We start from the raw sequence: 20,826 nt of genomic DNA, 5'->3' as shown, positions 1-20,826 counted from the left end.
ATAAGAATGCCGGCTGGGTTTATGTCAACGTACTAGAGTTTACAAATGATTGTCGAAAATAATTACGTGATTGCAATTGCTGTACTTAGTGATTGATTTAAAGTTTTTCAACCAATGAAAAGTAAAACCATAACCAATCGCGACTTGCACGGGCGATTTTTTCCCGCGCTTTGAGCAAGTTACACCCAAGTGCTACGAATTTGGATTGGTTAATTGTGCTGTTTGCACCTGCTGTGATTGGTCGAATTAATTACTTTAGAATTTGTTTTACGACGCTCAATTTAAAACCGTTCAAAGTCCACCTTGGTGATCACTAAGTCGAATTGGTGAAAGTAAGTCGTTTAAACCAGCAAGGAAAGCGAAAGGATTGATTTTTTTTTCATTGTAGCTCTTTAAGTTAAAGTCCACCTAAATATAAATCTCCCCATCCAAAGCAAACGTATGTCACCAGTGTTAGCCAGATTTTTGTGTCGGGCAAACCACGTAAACTTGGCAAACAAAAATTTGGTTATCAGCGGAGTTGATAATGTAGATTGGCCACCGTACAGAGATTCTAAAAGCTGACGTTTTGAGCGTTAGCCCGTCGTCAGAGCGAATCCTTAGGAGACCACCGAGACAAAGGGCTAACGCTCGAAACGTCAGCTTTTAGAATCTCTGTACGGTGGCCAATTAACATTATCAACTCCGTTGATAAACCAAATTTTTGTATACTACTTCCCCACCGACGTAGCACCACAGTTTCTTTAGAAACTACCCTCTTCATAAACTTGGCAAAACTGGCAGTAATTTGGACCCACGACCGTGATGTGAGAGGCATGGGTCTAGTCTCGATTTTTTTGTCACAAACTGCTCTGCATTCCTGTTTTCAAAGAAATTTTGCATTGCAAAGCAGTTTGTGACGTAAAATCAAGAATAGACCCAAGCCTCTCACATCACGGTCGTGGGTCCAAATTACTGCTAGTTTGGTTTTTTTAACTTTGCGCTTCTTTCCCGGCAGATAAAAAGCGAAATTTTGGGGTAAGAATGGTAAAATATGTTTGCTTTTGGTGGGGAGATTAATGTAGAAGACGAAGAATATTTGAGTTAAGGTGCACTTTAAAGAACAAAGGGTCTTGGGTCAATCCCTGAATGTTCTTGTTCTACCATCTGAAAAATTTTTGCCTGGCAGTACCCCCAAGGTCAAGGAAGCAGAGGCAGTCTGATATCGTGGTAGAAACACCCGTTGAACACATGGAGAAGCTGGAAGATTGTCCCTGGTATTGGGGACAGATAAATAAGTAAGTTATTCCCTTATGTGCATAATTGATGAGGCATGGTAGATATATACTTGAATAGGCTAGTTTCGAATTGTGCGGCAACAAGAGAACAGAGTTAGGGGTTTCAATAACTTTTGCAGTAGATGACTGAGGTAATCAGTGTATGCGGCGGTCAATCTTATCTTTTACAAGGGTTTGAGTGTGAAACAAGGCAGAGTAGCCGGCGGTGAGAGACAAATTTCTGACAAACAGATGGCGGTATACCGCCGGTAATCGGCTTGTAATGAAACCTCTGAGAGTCGAGTTTCAGGAGAACTATTTGCATTTTCCTTTGTTTTGAACAACACAAAATGCTAATGATTCCCCTGAACCTCGACTCTGTTCTTTTATTGGTGAACAATTCGAAACTAGCCTATCGGAAAGTAACGAACCTTTAAGTTGAGGACTGTGCAAGGGAAGCACATTTTAAGGGAACGTCCACTAAGCAACGTTACGAAACCCGGCGGCTGTTTAGAAAGCGTGCTGTGGAGTTGAATTCAAGATCCCAAAAGAGTTAAGGTTAGTCCAGATGGTTGTGAGCCTTTTATATGAAACCGAAAGATCAGCGCCAATCTCGTTCCCAGGGTCTCTTGTGAGGTTGATTCTGCGCATTCAAATCTAGCACTATAACCACTTGGTTTCTTTGATTTTTGCTGTTTTGATTATCCGCGAAGAGTTTTTGAGCCACGACTTTAATATGGCATAGAAGCCGAAGGTGAAGCTCTTATCATTTTATCGAAAGGCGCGCTATACACGAGGAGAATCAAAATTCTTGCTATTCTTTGAAAACGGATTGTTATACCTATGAACTATCAATGGTCATTATCGTCCGTTACCAAATAATTTTGGACTTTCTGACTAACTTAAAAGTTATGTGTTTCTTGATGGTGACACGAGCATTTAGAGTGCACTTGCCTAACCGAGAAGCTGAACTATAATCTTTCGATTACTATCTTGTTGCTGGGATGTGTTCTGACTGATTGCAGGAGCTAGGCCAACATTTATAGGTATCCATCCCCGCCAAAATTCAGACTTGTTGTTCTTAAACCCAAACCTTGGATAGACTTTCATATACCGGACCAAAATGGCGGAAGACAAAAGAACCTTTGTTTTTCTGATTAGGCCTTGTTGGTTAAGTATTGGTTGTGTTCGCTTTGTTCTTTTGTTTATTCAATTTGTCAATTCAAACATACAATTGGTCAATTCAAACGTTTAGTTAGTCAATTCAAACATTCAATTCGGCAACTGAAACATTCAATTAGTCATTTAGGGACCTTAGTGTAGTGCATTTTAATACCCAGAGTATGGTCTCTTCCTTCAACGGGTTTCAAGTCCTCGTCTCGCAGCTTCCGATGGATATTATCACAATTAGTGAAACCTGGCTGCGGAATAACTCAGCCCTTCTTGATTATGTTACCCTGCCTGGTCTCCATCATGTGAGTGCACAAGTACCTTGATTCTTTATGACTAAAGGAATACACTCGAAACGTTAGACAACGTTAATCCGGTGGACAGTTAACTGTTATCAAATCTTTTCAAATTTGCGTGCTTCACTTAGCCACCGGGGCAGCACGTCGGTTTGTTTAGACATTAATCCACGCGCACGATGGCCCATCGCAGCTGGTAACTGGGCTCAAACTTGGACCTTATTCACTACACGATAATAGAAACATGGACCAAGGCTTCGTTTTGCTTTGTTCTAACGCAGAGAGACAGTCAGTGACAGACTAAAAGATCAACCGGATGGGACATTTATCGTTCGGGACTCTCGTGGATTCCCTGGGGAGTACACATTAACACTAAGGTAAGCCATGGACATCCAGCTAGTGGGTTCTATTGAAATTTAAAATGAGAACTGTGGAGGCACTGGCAGGTTCCTCAATGTGAGCCCTAGCGATATCTTCGTCTCATAGGAATCTTATAATACTTTCTTCTTTAGTTTAGAAGGAATGGAAATTTAACAACGTTTCACCCTCGAAAAGCCAGAGTTGGGAAATTGCGAGTGCTGTATTTTCTGAGTTTTCTTTTTGTATGTTTTCAATCCATGAAAAAGCTAAGTCATTTTTAATTCTCTAAATTTTAGGAAAGGAGGTTTGAACAAACTAATTCGTATCCTGCACAAGGATGGTTTGTATGGGTTTTCGGAGCCTCTGACATTCATGTCTGTTGTCAGCCTTATAAACCACTACAAAACCAGGTCACTGTCATCGTACAATCCTAAATTGGATGTGAAATTGGAAACGCCTTTACAAAAATATGATCAGGTACGTATATTTCGAATCACAGCTGTTCTGTCGTTTACATTGGACTGTGTAAATGAGATGTCAACTTCAAACCCAACCGCAACACACTTGGCTCTCTCTCGCTCTCTCTCCCTCTCTCTGAACTTCCCAGGAGTATAGTAGTTGGGGCGCGGTTTTCCACGTACCGAGCCGTTGTGCAGTTGTTAAACGCTAGTTGCTGCCGCCTACGTGTTCACGATTTCTGATTGTTTCATTTGATGATCTTTTTTTTTTCGCTGATGTGATTGCCATGTGACTCCCAGTCAGTGAGGCCAAGTGTCACCGTCAAAATCATATTATGCTTCATTGACTCCCAGCCTAAGAGAGTTTTAGGGCTTATGAAGGAAGCGATGGGAGTAGACAATAGATTCCCAACTAGTGAAGGGTAGACCAGCTGGCTATCTAAAACCGCAGCCGACGAATTTAACCAGGGACTATCCCAAGCAACTATGACAAGTGAGTAGAGCGGTATATGAACACCTGAACACTGGAACTCCGGCGCAAAGAGCATTTATAATCTTGTCAACCTTTTTTTACCCCCCTCGTATACGGTCCACCTAGGGTTCACACAGCCCTCGATTTCCCGCATTGAAGTCTGGTGCTTTGTAAACTGTCAAAAAACGAACTATATTCTCGGTTTTCACATGACGTCACGACCGCCATGTTGGTGCCCAAAACAAAGAAAAGGCGGCCATGTTGGTGCCCCGACCAAATCCTCCGGGAATTTAACTCTATTATTATGCAAACGATTCCTTTTGTTTTCGTTGAAAAACATGGCTGTTGATCACGTGATTGAAAACCAGCAATTGACGCACTGTTATTACGAAGAACTGAACCAAAACTCCTTTAAATGTAATTTCTAGCTCGTTCAAAAGATATTCGTGGTTGCTGAAAAACGGACGTGCCAAACGTGACAATGTGTACAAAGTTGGAAATTTTATCTCTCGTGTTGATGCCGGGTCTCGTATTACTTTTGTCTGAGCTGTGTACGAGACTTCCGTTGCTTTATTTAAAAACTACTGATTGTTTTTAGGAGGACGATGAAGTAGGAGGTAACTATGGCGAGGGCCAGGAACTCATCTATTTAGAAAGACTTGAAGCAGTTCACAAGGTGTACATGCAGAAATCGGACGAATACGAAGAAATTCACAACAACTATGTCCAGTGTGAACAGGTCAGTTTACCTTCCTTTTATTTCATTACGAAATTTGTATTTGTTTGTTGCCGCCTCTCTAACAATTCCAATGATCTTAAACAATGATGTGGTCTTTTAAGGTCTTCCCAGCTGCTCGTTTTTCAAAAAATCCTGGAACCCTTTCGGGCTTGAACGCCACGTCACAGTAATGCCGTGACTCGTTCTTGTAGTGAAGCGGATGTATTTTAGATGTCATGACTCGGAGCTCCTCGGTGAAGATTCGAGTACCCGACTAAAGTCGATCCTAAGACCTTCCGGTAGTCTTGGTAACTTAATAAGGTAAAAAAGGGAAAAGGTGCATGGCTGTGTTTCAAAACTAGTTACACCTTTGCTTTTGAGATTCATAAGGAATTATGGCTCTTGGAATAGACCCAGAAACTAAAACCCGGAAAGATTCGAAACATTCGACCACAAAAGCTCCGGTCCCGTAACCCTGCAAGCAGGCTTTTTCCGTAAAAAAATGACACGCAGTCGAAATATAGACACCTATATTTCGACCGCGCGCCATTTTTAAATTTTCGGCCGGTTAGGATTATCGAACAGTGTCCGGACGGACAACCGAACTGGTGCAGAAGTAAACGAATCATTGAGCAAAACTTCAAAGACCTCATAACAGTTCGCTGTAGACTTTCCATCCACCAAAATAGCAGGCAAGTAACAGAATTCTTAATAGCAAAAACAGTTTGAGTTTTGCTTGATCCCCCTCTTTATCCAGGAAATCGCGGATTACCATGAAGAACTTGATGCTCATAAAGAAATTATAAAAATGATTAATGAGCAGATGACGCTGCATGAAAAAACTCAAAAAGAAGCTCCACCACAACATCGATCAATGTGAGTATTCCCATGATATATGCAATGTCATGTTTGATCCTTACTGGCCATATTGACCGTATTCATAAATGGCGGCCAAAAACAACTTTGTGCTAATCATCCTCAGTAGCCTCACTTTGGAGCAAAGATTCTTTTGAATTTGTTCGTGCTAACGAGGCTAGTGAGGATGATTAGCATAAAGACAAAATAATAATTACTTAGCCCCCATTTATGTGATGTGTAATGCGCCCGCCCCTGCGACAGTATACCCCTGGGTATACTTTGTACATCCTTAGCCTCGTACTTATGTTTCTAGACAAAGGATTTTTCACATGAATGTGAGGCTTAGGATATTGCCATTTATGCAAAGGGGCTATGGACTACAGAAATACTTAATTCTGCCAAAGGCCTAGGCAGAATTCCACCTCGTAATATCGAGTTCTAATAAATACATACATATTTAATAATCCTAGAAGTCGTGAGACCATACAGGATAAGTACCTCAGTGGCTAGAGCATCCGACCGGTGACTGACTTCTCGAAATTTTTTTCTGTTTTTAATGGGTTGTTGTCACCTTTGTGAATAAAGTTGATCAGCGTTGACTTTGTCCGAATTACTTCATTTTTGTATCACTTCAGCAGAATTCTAGTGAGCTTTTCCTGTTTGTGTTTTTGTGATTGTTGTCGCCTTTCGAGCTCCGATTTGAAGGATTTTGCTAACATCTTTTCTTAATTTATTTCTTATTAAAGTTGATAATATTTTGACATCAACAATTAGTACATACCACATAAGTGAATAGTGCTTTTTGCCCATTTCAATTGGCTGCCTCGAAGGTGAATAGTTCGTCTAGACAAGCAAACAGAAGATGTATGAAAGTTACTGATCCTTCAATCAAATTACGCTCATGTAGACAACAATGTCTGCAGCAAGTTCGTATTCTTGTGGCTATTCAAGTTTAATATTAAAACTGATTTTGCCGTTGCTGTGGTTTACTTTTTGATTTTCGTAATGGGTTGAAAAATTCTCGCGCCACTGATACTACAAAAACCCAAACCATTTTCCTCCACCTAACAACGCTTGTGTGTACTTGGTTCCAAGTGCTAATTGGTAGAATTAATTATTTGCTTGAAGCTTGTGCAGTGTAATTTTGGTTTTGGTTTGACAATACCCGATTGCAACTTATGCAGTGATTCAATTTGTCGTTATAGACTTCGCCAGAACTTTGAGTTGCTTAAGCACAAGAAGCAAGAAGCCCACGGCATCTTGATGACGCTTGAAAGGGAAGTTGCTAACAAGATGGAAGAAACGCGTACTTTGAATATACAAATGAACAACATGAAACCGGAAATTATGAAGCTACAGCGTAGCAAACAACAATATTACCTGTACGTAGGGCTTGGCATCTGGAACTTGCTTCTTTTGACGTGGTTATCTTAACGCGAGTTGTTTGCCGCGAGTGATGATCCCATTTATTTTCAGCCTTCTTGTACCCCTCCCCCTCCCCTTCCAAGACTAGGGAGCTTAAGCTCGCGCGTTTTTGAGACGCAGACGGCAACCGGAAGAGACCAATTCTCGTCTCCCATATTTTTATACTAATCATCTCTAATGGACAAAAGAAACTTGACAATGAAATGTGGTTGTGTGAAGACAAGTTAAAGGGGAAAACAGGTCATTTCCGGTTGCCGTTCGCGTCTCAAAAACGCGCGTGCTTAAGTTCCCTACTGTCTACCCGGGGGAGGGAGTTCAGTGTTACAGCCACACGTTGGACGAAGGCTAATTTATTTCTTGCGTTGTTGGCCTTACTGACGCTGGTTTGCAATCTTATCAGTACAGGAAATCGCATTTCGTGATTTATGGGCGCACTCGCCTACGGCTCGTGCAATTTGAGAACTTTCAAAACATCACGAGCAAGTTCATACGATTTTTGATTTGTTGTATTCTCAACAAAATCGCTCCATCGCTTTGTTTCCATAGCAACTTCCGTATTGCACTCTAGAACCTATTTATGCATTCGTCGTTGACCAACCAGAAACGCGATATTTTGTTGAGTATATATAATTTACGTCATAGAAAGTGGAGCGTAAGGGGTTGTATTCACGATTTCGTTGGTGTGAAAACCCGAACGAGCGAGGGCTTTGTGATATAAATAGGGAGCTTACGAAACGAGGACGACGACGGCTACGAGGACTTCATTTAAAAATACGAGTTCGCGTTATTCATATCGCTAAGAAACTATTTCATGTCGTTTCGCGTTAAAAATGTGTAGTAGCTGTCGAGGAATTAAACTGGTATGAGTGGGTTGGAAGCGTAGAGAGAGAACTGAAAATTCATCGCCATGTGCTAACTTCCTCCACAGAACCTTGAATTTGGTCATTTCACGTCGTCATTTAGGAGATGACGGCAAAGAAATGTACCAAAACGTAAAACGCACGTGCAGAGCGTGCAGAGCCATTGTTTTTGCTCACTAAACCTATTGTTTTGTAGCGTCGTCGTTGCCGTCGGCGTCGTCTTTCGTAAGCTCCCTAATAACGAGTGAATATAACGCCGTACAGAGCTCTTTCTATGAAGTGAGCTGTTTATGACACGTAAGACAAGAATTTTTATTGAAATAAATAGTTTTCTTAACGCAAGGAGGAGGAGAAAAAAAGGCAAGGAGAGGCGAGAGAGGCCCCGCTAAAAAAAGAGATCAAATCTGAAAAGCAATTTGAATGTAAAAGATGCGCGGTTCTGATTGGCTCGGAAAGGCCTTTACGCTATCGTTGATCTGTTATACTTCCACTCATGAAACAGCTGTTCGCCATTCTGATTGGCTGTATAGGCTTTTTTCACAGGTGAAAATAAACCTATAGATTTTACATATGAGCTTTATGGAATAAAATTCTCGTGTTACGTGTACTAAATAATAAGACAGGTTACAGACAAGGGGCTGAGCAGACAGGAAGTGTAACGTGTTACCAGAAGTCTGTAACACAGAAGTGTCGATCTTTCTCATTTGGCCTTGTAATGTTTAAAAAACCAGGATCAGTGTTTTATCGGGTTTAAAAACACGAGGCGTAAGCGAGTGTTTCTAGACCCGATAAAACACGTGCTGCGAGTTTTTTGAACGGCTTCAAAAACATTCCACAAAAATCGTGTCCTCTTAGACTCAGAACAATGGTTCAAATTGTAAGAGGAGAATATTAGCATACAAGAAAAACAAGCTATGCCTTATTAGTATTCTTTACATAAAGAATACTAACGAGAAACGTTTTATCAGGATAGAAAACTCATGCGGGTGAAGTTTTATCGGTTTGTTGATAGGCTATTAGACTCATGAATTATTAGTGAATTCTTGAACTAAATTTAGAATACAGGTCCCGCCAAATAAATGGCCAATCATTGCCCCTAATGACCGCAACTCTCCTGATTGGCCCGTAAACGAGTAGCCGCATGAGGAATCCCCGTGCTAAATGCAAAATCATGCGCGGAACGCAGTGCCGTTACGTTTTGTTCCCGAAAAAAATGTAGCCGTAGCCTTTCTTAACCTAGATAATACCATAAACTGATGGACCTCATTCCATCGCAGATCGAAACTTCTGAGCTACGAACTTCTGGTGTTACCAAATTACTTCTTTGTCAGACATAACAGAAGACCCCATTTTTGTTTTAGAGTCCTTACGACAGAAAAAGGAATGGAAATAGACAAGATCAAGGAAAGAATCGGGGAGGAGTAAGTGTTATTTATCAAGACTTTCGTCAAATGTAGAGAAACCAATGTGTGTCACTACCACGACACCACTGATTACTGCAAAGTAACCTAAACGAATATTTTGTTCAAGCTTGTAATTTTTATTCAGGCTTCTGCGCAATTTCTAACGTTTCTTCATTAAATGTGGTGATCATTCGCCCAGAAATTGAGTCATATCCGCGCAGGTTCATTTCATTTAATTAAGGTACAGTGCCCATGGAGAGTCAAAAATAGGTCGTTTACGCAGGTCAGTTGCACGTTTAGTAGCGCGTCATACATCGTTACCCAGCACCTGTTTGTGGGCATTGTTACAGATAAACGTTAAGAGTGGGCTTAACCTTCCGAACCCATTTGTAATATCTTTCCTCGTGACATTCCTTGATTTTATTTTCCACTATTTTTTCCTTATACTTTCAGGGGATCCAGACTTCTTTCCGGGTGAGTCTTCACGGAACGATTTGGTGAATTTTCTTTTTTCGCCGTAGCGTACTAACACAGATCTGTTTCTCTTATATATTTAGCGCGAAACTATTATTTTTTGCGGCAATCTGTGTATAGGCCGGTTTACACGGTACGATGTATCGGCCCGACGGCGTCGGAGCGTAAATCGTGCGTGTATTTTGACAACCGATGAACGACCGATTGATGGGAATGAAAATCCGTCCGATCAAAATAAATCTGTTGCACTGCAACAGATTTTTTGAAATCGGGCCGACACTTCAGAAGAAACCGCCATGTCAATCAAAGAGTTTGCGAGTGGGTAACGCGCACAAATACTTAAAAAATTAAAGCGTTCAAAATTGCGGATACTCAAAGGATAACGGGAAGATCTTACACGTTTTACACAATTTACACGGTACGATTTATCGGGCCTACAAAACCGGCCAACAAATCGTACCGTGTAAACCGGCCTTAACGACAATGTGAAATCACCAAATTTGAGGTTTCGACGACCACGTGAACATACAAATATGAATCTTTGCCTTGAAACCGCTGGTACCTTTTAGTTTTAGGATAGTTCACCCACACTGCACAACGTCAGGAACCCATCAGAAGGAGCATTCCGCCGAATCGACTTCTTGATCGGGCGTTTTTGACAGACCTTGTTACTTTTTGGAAACGTCTTTCCCGGCAACGAGATTCCCGCGGGACTGACAGGAGCCCGATGACCAATCACCAGATTCCAGATTCCACCAGACCAATCACCAGCTCACCAGATTTTCTCTGTACTTGTGTGGGCCCATTTCCATTAGTAGGGCTAACGCTCACATGGTTCATATGGGGTAGAAAACTAGCATTTCACATTACACTCTAATCAGTTAAGTCTCACCAGAAACTAACTTGACGCCATAGCGTCACCGAACCGGAACTGCCTTTGTTGTTTTTTTTTTTGCGGAAAAGGTAGTCTGAAAATATATCGGTGTGTAAAAATTCCGTGACATAGGCTTTCTATTGGAGTTCCTCGCTCCTACTCGTGGGCTCCTGGCTACGTGCATAAAGGAGATAGAATTGTCGTGAAGACGTGCGATGGTGCAAAGTTGTGTTTTTAAGTAACAATTTCCTCGATCCACCCCGCCGTCGTAGATGTTATTATGATGAAATGATATATGAAATGGATCATATATGAACTCCGGATATGAAATCAAGTGAAGCTATGATCCTCGCAGTAATGAAAGCAATTTTTGCAATTGCGTAGAGAGGATCATAGCTTCACTTGATTTGATATCCGCAGTTCATATATGATCCATTTCATATATCATTTAATCATTGATTCATTCCTCACGGGAACATTAGAACCCACGTCAGTGGCTTCATAGCTCAGTTGGTTAGAGCGTCGCACCGGTATCGCGAGGTCACGGGTTCAAACCCCGTTGAAGTCCTGAATTTTACAGGCTTCTCTACGCAATTGCAAAAATTGCCTTTATAACTGCGAGGATCATAGGTTCCCTAGATGTTATTATGTTTGAGTCCCTATTGACGACGACAAATATCTTATTTATAAAATTATGTGACAGATGAATGTGTCATTCATTCCTGACACTCCGTACTGCGATTCTCATCCTCAACTGCATGTCATTCAATTCTTTGAAACTGAACGTCTTTTTTCCCCAGTGTTCCCAATGGAATCGAAGAAGAGGATGGGATTTACGACAGGTAAAAAGCTCTTAATATTTAACTTTTTTAGTGGGGTTGTTCGAAACGTGGCCTGTGCAAAACGACAGGTTAGGTTAAGTCAAAGATAATTACAATATAAGGCTTCTTATTTTTATAGTGAACACTTGACATTGTAAATCCCAAACGGGTCGGGCGATCCTCCTGTATTGTTTCGGGCTTCTGAACTGAATCTGTGACATTGTAGGTTTGTCGAAATAACAGGTCCCAGTTCAAGTTCAAAAGTTCGATAACACTATCCACCGGATAAATCACTATCCATTGGATAGTGCAATTGGTTTCGCTATGGCTTATCCACTGGACAGTGATTTATGCGGCGGATAGTGATATCCATCGTTCAAACAGCTGGGGCCAAAACTGTATTGGGATTTACAAGGGTCTGCATGTGGGACCTGAATTATGTGCCCGGATTCTGTTGGCTGTAAATCGTAGCTTATCTGAATAAATTTTTCAAGTCGTAACAGTTGTAAGCTGGTAAATCGTTTTTCTCAGGTTCGTGCCTCGAACAACTCACCCTTCAAACGATACAATTAATAGAACGGTTACCACAGAGGACGCAACAGCAGCAAACTAATAGCGTCATAAAATTCAAAATTTCAGCGCCTTGAGAGAAGAACTGAAAGAGGCGATTACGAAGGGTTAGTTGCTTGGCAACAAGTGAAATGACAACTGAAAAATCAGAGTCCAAGGCGGAATCATTCTTGTCCCCTTTTGATCAGCGCCAAGAACAGGGACTCTAGCCTGCGAGCAGGCTCTCTCTCCTCGGTGGGAGAGAAGGAGAGCCTGCACGCATCCCTTTGAATTTTGAATGCCGCCTCCTGATGTCACGCTGAGAGAGCTGTCAAAAATTAGCCAATCAGCGCGCACCCGAAGTAAACATTGAAAAAAGAACAGAAAACAGAAAGCCACCCGTTGTGTATTTCAATTTGCTCGAGGCAGAAACTCAAAAAAAAAACTGTAAAGGAAGGAAGACTTCGCCAGAAAAGCCTATAACAACTATTGCTGATGCTGTAAAGCGTAGCTGAATATTCATTACGGTAATTCGTCGAAGTCCCTTCCGCGGAAAAAATGTTTCGTTCGTTAGGGAAAAATTAAGCACACAAACTTCAAACGACGGGAATCGTAATAGAGAAATTCGTTTTCCCTGACCGCATCTCCTCTGTGTGAGAATCGTCGACCACAACTGCTGCCAAATTTCGGTAAAGCGAAGCGGGGTTATCTTTTTTAATTTATTTTAATGAATCAAGACATTACATACATTACAATATTCTAATACCTACACCAATTTATTTCAAAGGTTTATTGAGTATTTGCGGAGTTACGAGGAGATCGAGCAATCATTTGTATAGTCGCCTTTTCGGCTTAACCAAATACTTGCTAAAATCGTGTAGAGTTCCTCTATCGTTCTCTATCGTTAAATCAGCAACAGAGGCAGCCGAAAGGCCCATTTTTGTCCAAATGTGATCAGCGATAATGCTTTGTCGAGGACAGGAAACTACCACGGTGACATGAAGTCGCCCTCGTTGTATTTTGGCCGCTACGAAAAACAGTTGGGAAATAAGCCTTTTTCCGAATCCTGTGGATAACAGAGATAGAACTTCCTTCCTTCCAGTAGAGAAGCCATTGCATCGCGTCGCCCGACCTTTAATTATGTAAAGTTATGGTAAATTGCAACATTCTACAATTTTCTCAGACGCATTTCTGACCACCTCATCTCTGCGAAGCGAAGAGGCTTTCTTATTGTCGGAGCTCGTCACTGGTGACGTCACGAGGTAATTTCATTTCAGCCAATCAGTATTTTGCGTCCAAAATTTGGACGCGACATTCAGAATACAAAGCCTTGCGGGCAGGCTCTCATTCTACCCCCAACCCCAGTCCCTCGGAGGGCCTGCTCGCAGGCTACAGGGACTCGGGCCACTTCCAAGGCAGGAAGTCCGCAAATCACGGACTTCTGGCTCGTCTGCGCACGCTCAGAAATTTGAAACAACAGTGATTGTCAACTGTTACAAAAATGGACCTTCACTATGACTGGGCATAAATAGCCCATTTCCGAGTTGCTGCATGCCTCAGTTCCAATGCGAGTCCTGGTGCACAACCATTCAAACGGAAATGAGTTGCGTATTCTTATGCAAATCAAACTCATTTCCCTTACAATAGTTAAGCACCAAGACTCACTTCGAAACCGAGACTAACAGCAACTCGGAAATGGCCCATTGGAAGTGGCCAGAGTCCCTGTTCTTGGTGCTGACCAAAAGAAAAGCGGACTCTGGGAACGAGAATGAGGCGGAATGAATTTATTCTTCTCAAATGCATAAAATCCTTTTTACTTTTAAAATAAGCCAGTATTTGAAGCTAGTTTAAAGGGATTTGCCGTGGGAGTAGAGGTTCCCTTAACTTGATACACACGTTCATGTACTGTGGTGCTGCAGTTCAGCTGCGCAGCGAACAGACAGGAAAGGTCCCCTGCACAATTTGCTGATTCAACTATATATTTCATATTGTAAAGGTATTATTTAAGAGTGCTTCATTTTGGTGGTACCCGAAGGTCCGTAATTATTTTCCGTTGTTGCTCCTTCAGCCCTGATGTGGATCTCTCTGAATCGAGATGGTTACGTGGGAAACTGACCAGGTAATAACTCGTAACAGCCTTTCTTTTTTTTTTCTCTTATTCAGGTCACAACTAGCCTGTGAACGCAGACGTATTTCCGGTAGTCGTTTCTCTGCCGGAAATACGTCCACGGTCGCAGGCTGGGTCAAAACAATAGTTGTGGAAATAGTGGAGGCGATTGCGTTATCACAGATTTTAAAGAAAGCGCTGGATTAAAAAAGAAAGAAAAGAAGATAAAACAACTCGCTATTGCACAACTGAAAACTGGTCAAAATTAATTTAAGTTGATTTAAAAACACGAAGCAAGATTTTGTTGACATTTTTTGCCTCATTAGCATAAGCCATCGTTTGCCAATCTATCACCCAAAAAAATCATTACTGAATATTGAAAGTCCATTGTATAGTGAGCTATCTCTGAAACTTTAAGCGCAATTTACCAGATAATCTTTGAGTAATGACGTTTTGAAAATTCGAAATTTTACAAAGAAGGTATGGGTAGCGCTTTTTGTCACCCAATAATTTATCGGTGTTTGATGGGTGATAACTCGCTTGTTATCAAAGCAGAAAAGTTTAAAATTGGAAATTTGACTAAGTTTAACAAGTTCTTTTACCTTTTGAAGTCAATTTGTGCATAGCATGATGCTTTCTGTCAGCAAACTCGTATGTCAATATGCCATTTCCTAGTTCATGTCTGCCTCCTCTTCAAAGCGAGTCCAAGTGCGAAGTTTTTGTTATGAAAACTGTTTTCATTCATAGAGCAGTTTTCAAATGAGTGTCGTAAAACCAAAACCAAAGTAATTACTTTGGCCAATCAAAAAGGATGGAGACAATCCAGTAAACCAATCAAAAGTCGAAGTAATTACACGTAGCCGACACAAAGCGCGGGAAAATGTGCACGCGCGAGCCACGATTGGTTTTGTAAACTAGAACTAATTACCATCACAAAGACTTCGCACGTAGACTCGCTTTGAAGAGGAGGCAGACATGACCTCGAAAATGGCCTATTAGCCAATACCAAAAATACCATAATATTCTTTGTTTGTCCCTCCAAAATAGACCGTATTCGTATTGTCAGTATTAGACTGGAACTAGCTTGCAATGGACGCTAATGCGGGGGAATCTTTTCAAATGCAAATACTTTTTAACATATTCCCCCGCATTAGTCTCCATTGCAAGCTAGTTCCAGTCCAATATTAAGAATACGAATATGGTCTATTGTGCATTAGCATTGTTTCCAGTTTCTCTTGGGACAAATTTAAGTCCCAAGAGAAATAAAAACCATGCTTCATTCAAAATTTTGGAGGGACAAACAAAGACTATTACGGTATTTTTGATATTGGCTGATGAGAAAAAATGTAAACAATAACGTCAGCAAAGATTCGCCTATTATTTGGTAGAAATTATTTGTTTATCGCGCGTCCCTACCCCCGTCGGGGGTGAAGGATCATGTTATGTATGCACGCGCGTTCAGGTCTTTTGTCTTTCTTTTTTAGCGTGTTGTTTTGGCGTGTAATCTCATGATTGCATTTAATTATATCAACAATTGTTGGACCTATTAAACTGGATATTATCATTTTCCCTTGTTTTTTTGCGAGTCAAGTGGTACGAGGCAAGTATTGGTATTTTAAGGGTACCGGTGGCTCAGCGACAGTGGTGATTGGGAGACCTTATATTGTTGTTACATACAAGACCCTTTTAGCAGATTTAAGTCTCAAAACTGTCCCTGTCATATGCTGAGTTACCACCAATCAAAAAAAAAGCATGCAATAAATCTATTTGTTATATAGCTGAATTTTTTTCCAACAGCACGCGCTCTCATTGGTTACTTTGAGGTCACATGACATCTAACAATGAAAATGTTTCCCACCAAAAGTCTGAGCGGGCAACAGTGCAAAATCTCTGACGTCAGAGGGTAACAGTGCACTGTGACCCGCGAATGTTGACCGACGACCCCCGTTGCTGTTGCCGTTGCACGTTGCAAATTGAGATTCTCGGGAAACAAAATGAACTGTTTCCCTCGGGACCAGTCATTAAGTGTTAAGTGTTTATGGCAGTTGCTATGTCAACTGCATTTGACCTGAAAGAAATGTTTATTTGAAGTGCGACCGGTTATAGACGAAAGAGGATCGTGCGAGGATCTCTTCACTCTTGCATTTGACCTCTTGGTATGAATGGAATTGTCATAAGGAAGGATAAAAATCAAGGCAATGCCTGCATTGGGCTTCTTGGTGTTTCTGGTTAAACTTTACGGGATATAACAGAAATCCTATTCATCCTGCCTTGTTTTTCAACAGAGAGGAGGTTAGAGATCTCTTACAGGACAAAGTTGATGGTACTTTCGTGATCAGAGAAAGTGCAAATCGGAACGGCGAGTATACTCTCGCTCTCAAGTAAGTCAAACTCATTTTTTACCACAATTGCTTGTAATCTCGCAATCTGATTGGCTAATTTTCCGCTGTCGATGAGAGTCTAGACAACGCTGTACGCGTCATGCTCGCGTCAATTTGTCACGCAATGTAACAGCCAATCAGGAACGCCCATTTTGGGAAATAAACCAATCATATTGCGGAGAAAGTTATAGACAACGCTTGCTCTGCCACAACATTTTGACCACTGTCATGACGAATATCGTTGTCGATAAGAGTACAGACAACGCTGAACCACTTTCGATTTGTTAAGTTTCGTTATTCTCAGTCTTAAAGTACCCGGCCCGTAAGCTCAAAATATTTTAGTCCCCAAAAATCAAGTTTCTGCACCATTCAGCATATATTGTGCCTTGACGTGTTGCAATTTCGTTTCTAGCGGGCTGCACATCTCTCTTTGTGTAAACAAAATTAGCAGTCGTTTTTCCAACGTCAAAAGCTGTTTTTATTGAAAACAGTTTGTGATGTCAACTTGGGGACAAACCCATGCTACTCACCAGCTCCTTCGTGGAACACAAGAGAAATAGTTTTGTTGAGTATTACTTTTAAGAGTGAGATTTTGAAGTCAGCACTTCAAAAAAATGTGCTTGTTATTGTTGAAATTCTCCAAGCAAAGAAAAACATTTGAGTTTAGGTCAGATATGTCCAGGTTTGACCCTAATTAGACGCACGCGGATAAGCGTCACGAAGTGTCCCCTTGCTCTTCTCGCCAACTTCAACATCACTTGTGTCTCAGAATACAGACAATTTATGTCACAAAGTGTCCCCCAAATGCTGCTCTTTAAGTAAGGATAAACATCTGCATAAACCCAAAGCTAAATATAACGCTAAGCTTTACCCTTACCTTATTGTTGAAAATAGGTAGCAAATGCTTAGACTTAAAGGGACACTTTGTGTTTGATGTCAAAATTGGGCGTGCATCTAATTAGGGTCAAACCTGGACATAAGGTTTAGGTGCACTTTAAGTAAACAAGACTGCACGGGCAGCTCTCCATCTGATGGCGTCCTCCAGGACTTCACTCAGCCAAGAGTTGAGAAGAGTAGAGGAAAGAGCAATTTCGCACGGACAGTCGAAGGTTGATCAACAATACCTAAAATTCTCTCTGACAAAAGTAAAGCTTAAGAATGCTAATAATTTTGCCATCAGAAAGTTAACGCAATCGATGTCAAGCGAATGTTGCACGCGACAATTTGCGGTAACTATTTTAGCAGAAGGATGTCGCACCCAGGCATTTTGCGCGGCGCCAAAATTTTGCGCAACGTCGGATTGCTTCAAGTCTTTATCGCAAGTCTACCGGTGTCATATTACCCTCAAAGTTGTCTTACCCCTAACACGCGCAAATAGAGCGGTTTTCAAATGAGTGTCGTAAAACCAAAACCAAAGTAATTACTTTGGCCAATCAAAAAGGACGGAGACAAATCCAGTAAACCAATCAAAACTCGAAGTAATTACACGTAGCCGACACAAAGCGCGGGAAAATGTGCACGCGGGAGCCACAATTGGTTTTCGTTTCACTTCTGATTGGTTGGAAAAGTGGCGCGAAAACTTTGAACCAATCACTGAGTGAAGTAATGCAAAACCAAAGTAATTCACTAATTACTTTCGACACTCAATTGAAAACCACTCTAAAGTGACTTTGTATGTTTTCTAGGCACAAAAACTGTGTAAAACACATCGTTATAGAAAGAGGAGCAAACGGATGCTATGGGCTTGCAGAACATCATACCCCTCACCGGACATTACGTGATCTCGTGGTCTGCTACCATAGAACCTCTCTTCAGGTTCACAATCCTCTTCTAGACACTACTCTCAGATTTCCCTTGGGGGATGCGACCAATTCCTAAGGTAGGGGAGAGAGAGAGGTGTGGCAAATATCGAGCAGTCATATATTCTTCTCAGTGTTGGATGTGGCAATTACCAGACGGATGTCTTGGAAGAGGAACTTTGGTCTCGCGACGTTCAGTGGGAGCTAGGAAGAATCTTATGCTAGATGACTAGCGAACGTGTAAAAATTGTTGTTGTCCCAGCTCTGCCAGTTTTTTTTCTTCATTTCTTGGGTTCGAGTTCGAACGTTGACACGCTGTTTTTGTTTCTTTTGTTGTCATTGCAAACCTTGTAAACGTTACAGCGCTAATGTGTTGTGTTTTGTTGTTCCTGTCTGTTGTTCACAGTACGATCATTTGTTCGGTTTACGTTGTAAACAAAACAAGAAACCCTAAACGTTGTGTTGTCTTAAAGCTTAGTCGAAAGACTGCAAATCTGAACATGAGTCGTATAGCTGTGCCCAACTATTTCCAACATTTCTTGCAGTACTTTTTTTCTGAACAAGTTATGCGCATTGATACATTCGTCTAGTTGTTGTCAGTCAGTGTTGTGAAGTCATCACGTACTTCCCAATTGATGAATATTAGAACGCTTTCATTTGAGTTCAGTTTTGTAATTGCTTTGGGTTAGCCGTATTTTGATTTCTCATTGGCCAAAAATCCTCCAAACTAGTACCTACCTATTGGTCTGACGCGTAAGTTTGTCGGGCAGTTTTAGGCCAGACAACTTGTTTTTAAAGAATTCAAGTGAAAAACGAACATTGTAAAGGTTTCAAGTTAGCAACAGGCTCTTGAAATGTAACAAAGCTTTATAGTGACAAAGTAATTTTATGACAAATTAGATTCTTTTTCTTTTCTACTGAAGTTTTTTCTCGACGTTTTCTTTCTTGTTGAATCAAGTAAAAAGGTTAAATATTAGGAATGGAATTAATAAATTATGTTAATTTTTCGATACTTTTGCAGTAATTATAATAATGAACATAATTGGCCATTTCCGAGTTCATGTCTGCCTCCTCTTCAAAGCGAGTCCAAGTGCGAAGTTTTTCTTCTGAAAATTAGTTTTCATTCATAGAGCGGTTTTCAATTGAGTGTCGAATTACTTTGGTTTTGCATTACTTCACTCAGTAATTGGTTCAAAGTTCTCGTGCCACTTTTTCAACCAATCAGAAGTGAAACTAAAACCAATCGTGGCTCGCGCGTGCACATTTTCCGGCGCTTTGTGTTTACTTCAAGGTTGATTGGTTTACCAGATTGTCTCCGTCCTTTTTGATTGGTTTTGGTTTTACGTCACTCGATTGAAACTCGCTCTATGTAAAGTAAAACTTATTACCATTACAAAAATTTTGCACTTAGACTCGCTTTGAAGAGGAGCCAGTCGTGAACTCGGAAATGGTATATTTAACGGTCAACCGTATTTAGCGATGGGGGCACTAATTGAGGACACCGCTGTACAGAAATCAAATCAATACACACGGGATCTCATCAAGGATGCATATCATACCTTATGCATATCAAATCGCACGTTGCTTTCTTGTAGAGAGTTGAAAACCAGAGTAGCCGGACAAAAACCTCGCAGAGAGGAGAAGAGAAGAGAAGAGAACCAACAAACTCAACCCTCATATGACGTTAACTCTGGGAATCGTGCCCGGGTCACATGGTGGGAGGCGACTACAATCTATAACCACTTCGCCAGCCCTGCTTTCTGCAATTTGCCATTTCCCCCTGCCCTTTATCGATGAGAAATGGGAAGTACACAACGGGGATCAGCTTCGGGTGTATAACTGAGTCGTCAGTATAAGTTCTTCTTTCCCCCCTCCCTCCCCCCCGTACCTTAAAATGAAGGGTATTGGAAACTCGCATTCCATGTGGTCTTCGTTTTCGTACTCGACAAGCCTGTTCCAGTGTTCGACTGGTTTTGCTTTTTTTCCCGAGGTAAGTGAAGTTTGACCATTGACTTGGATCAACAAAAGAGCATGGCGAAGAGTTGACAAAAGTGGCTGCCTCTGTAGAATTCCAAATGGCTGCTCTATAGCCGAACACCCTCAAATGGTGTATGGTTAGTTCTAGTTTCAAAGATGTCCAAATGAAAGCGAGATTTTCAATACTCATTTAACTCCTTGAACTTCCCAGAGCTCACTTGCTTCAAGTGGATAAATGCCCGAAGTTGACACAATAGGCTTGAAGTCGCAAAAAGTTTTCGCATGTTGAAAAACCTGGGAAACTCCCAAGGAACATAGTTTCGTTAAACACCGGCTAAACTCTGTTGAATTAAGCGGTAAAATTCCAAGGAATGTGGACGTCGGTTGGTGACTATTGGTGACCCGTTCGTCGTCTGTCGGTCCACTGTTGGTCGGCAGTTTACGGAAAAGCCTAACCTTATTGCCAACGTGGCCATACTCGCACTGAGCTTGGGGCGCCTGTGGTCTCATTAGCACTTTGAATGTCTCTTGCATGCAACTGACTCGCTTTCCGAGAAAGCCAGAAAGC

The 20,826-nt window shown here is 41.3% G+C and overlaps 1 protein-coding gene across 1 annotated transcript; it reads left to right on the top strand.

Moving 5' to 3' along the window:
- Window positions 1–934: 934 nt before the first annotated feature.
- Window positions 935–19,291, top strand: LOC137973654 (phosphatidylinositol 3-kinase regulatory subunit gamma-like). Its single transcript, XM_068820503.1, has 13 exons — window positions 935–1,017; window positions 1,169–1,277; window positions 3,004–3,099; window positions 3,379–3,559; window positions 4,611–4,751; window positions 5,488–5,606; window positions 6,794–6,970; window positions 9,235–9,294; window positions 9,730–9,750; window positions 11,425–11,466; window positions 14,063–14,113; window positions 16,387–16,482; window positions 18,168–19,291. The coding sequence occupies exons 2-13, from the start codon at window positions 1,231–1,233 to the stop codon at window positions 18,358–18,360; spliced, it is 1,224 nt and encodes a 407-aa protein (XP_068676604.1). The 5' UTR covers window positions 935–1,017; window positions 1,169–1,230; the 3' UTR covers window positions 18,361–19,291.
- Window positions 19,292–20,826: the final 1,535 nt, after the last annotated feature.

This window comes from Montipora foliosa, chromosome 10 (genome assembly GCF_036669935.1).
Source record: "Montipora foliosa isolate CH-2021 chromosome 10, ASM3666993v2, whole genome shotgun sequence".
NCBI classification, from domain to species: Eukaryota; Metazoa; Cnidaria; class Anthozoa; order Scleractinia; family Acroporidae; genus Montipora; species Montipora foliosa.
This window is presented reverse-complemented; position numbering and strand designations above follow the sequence as displayed.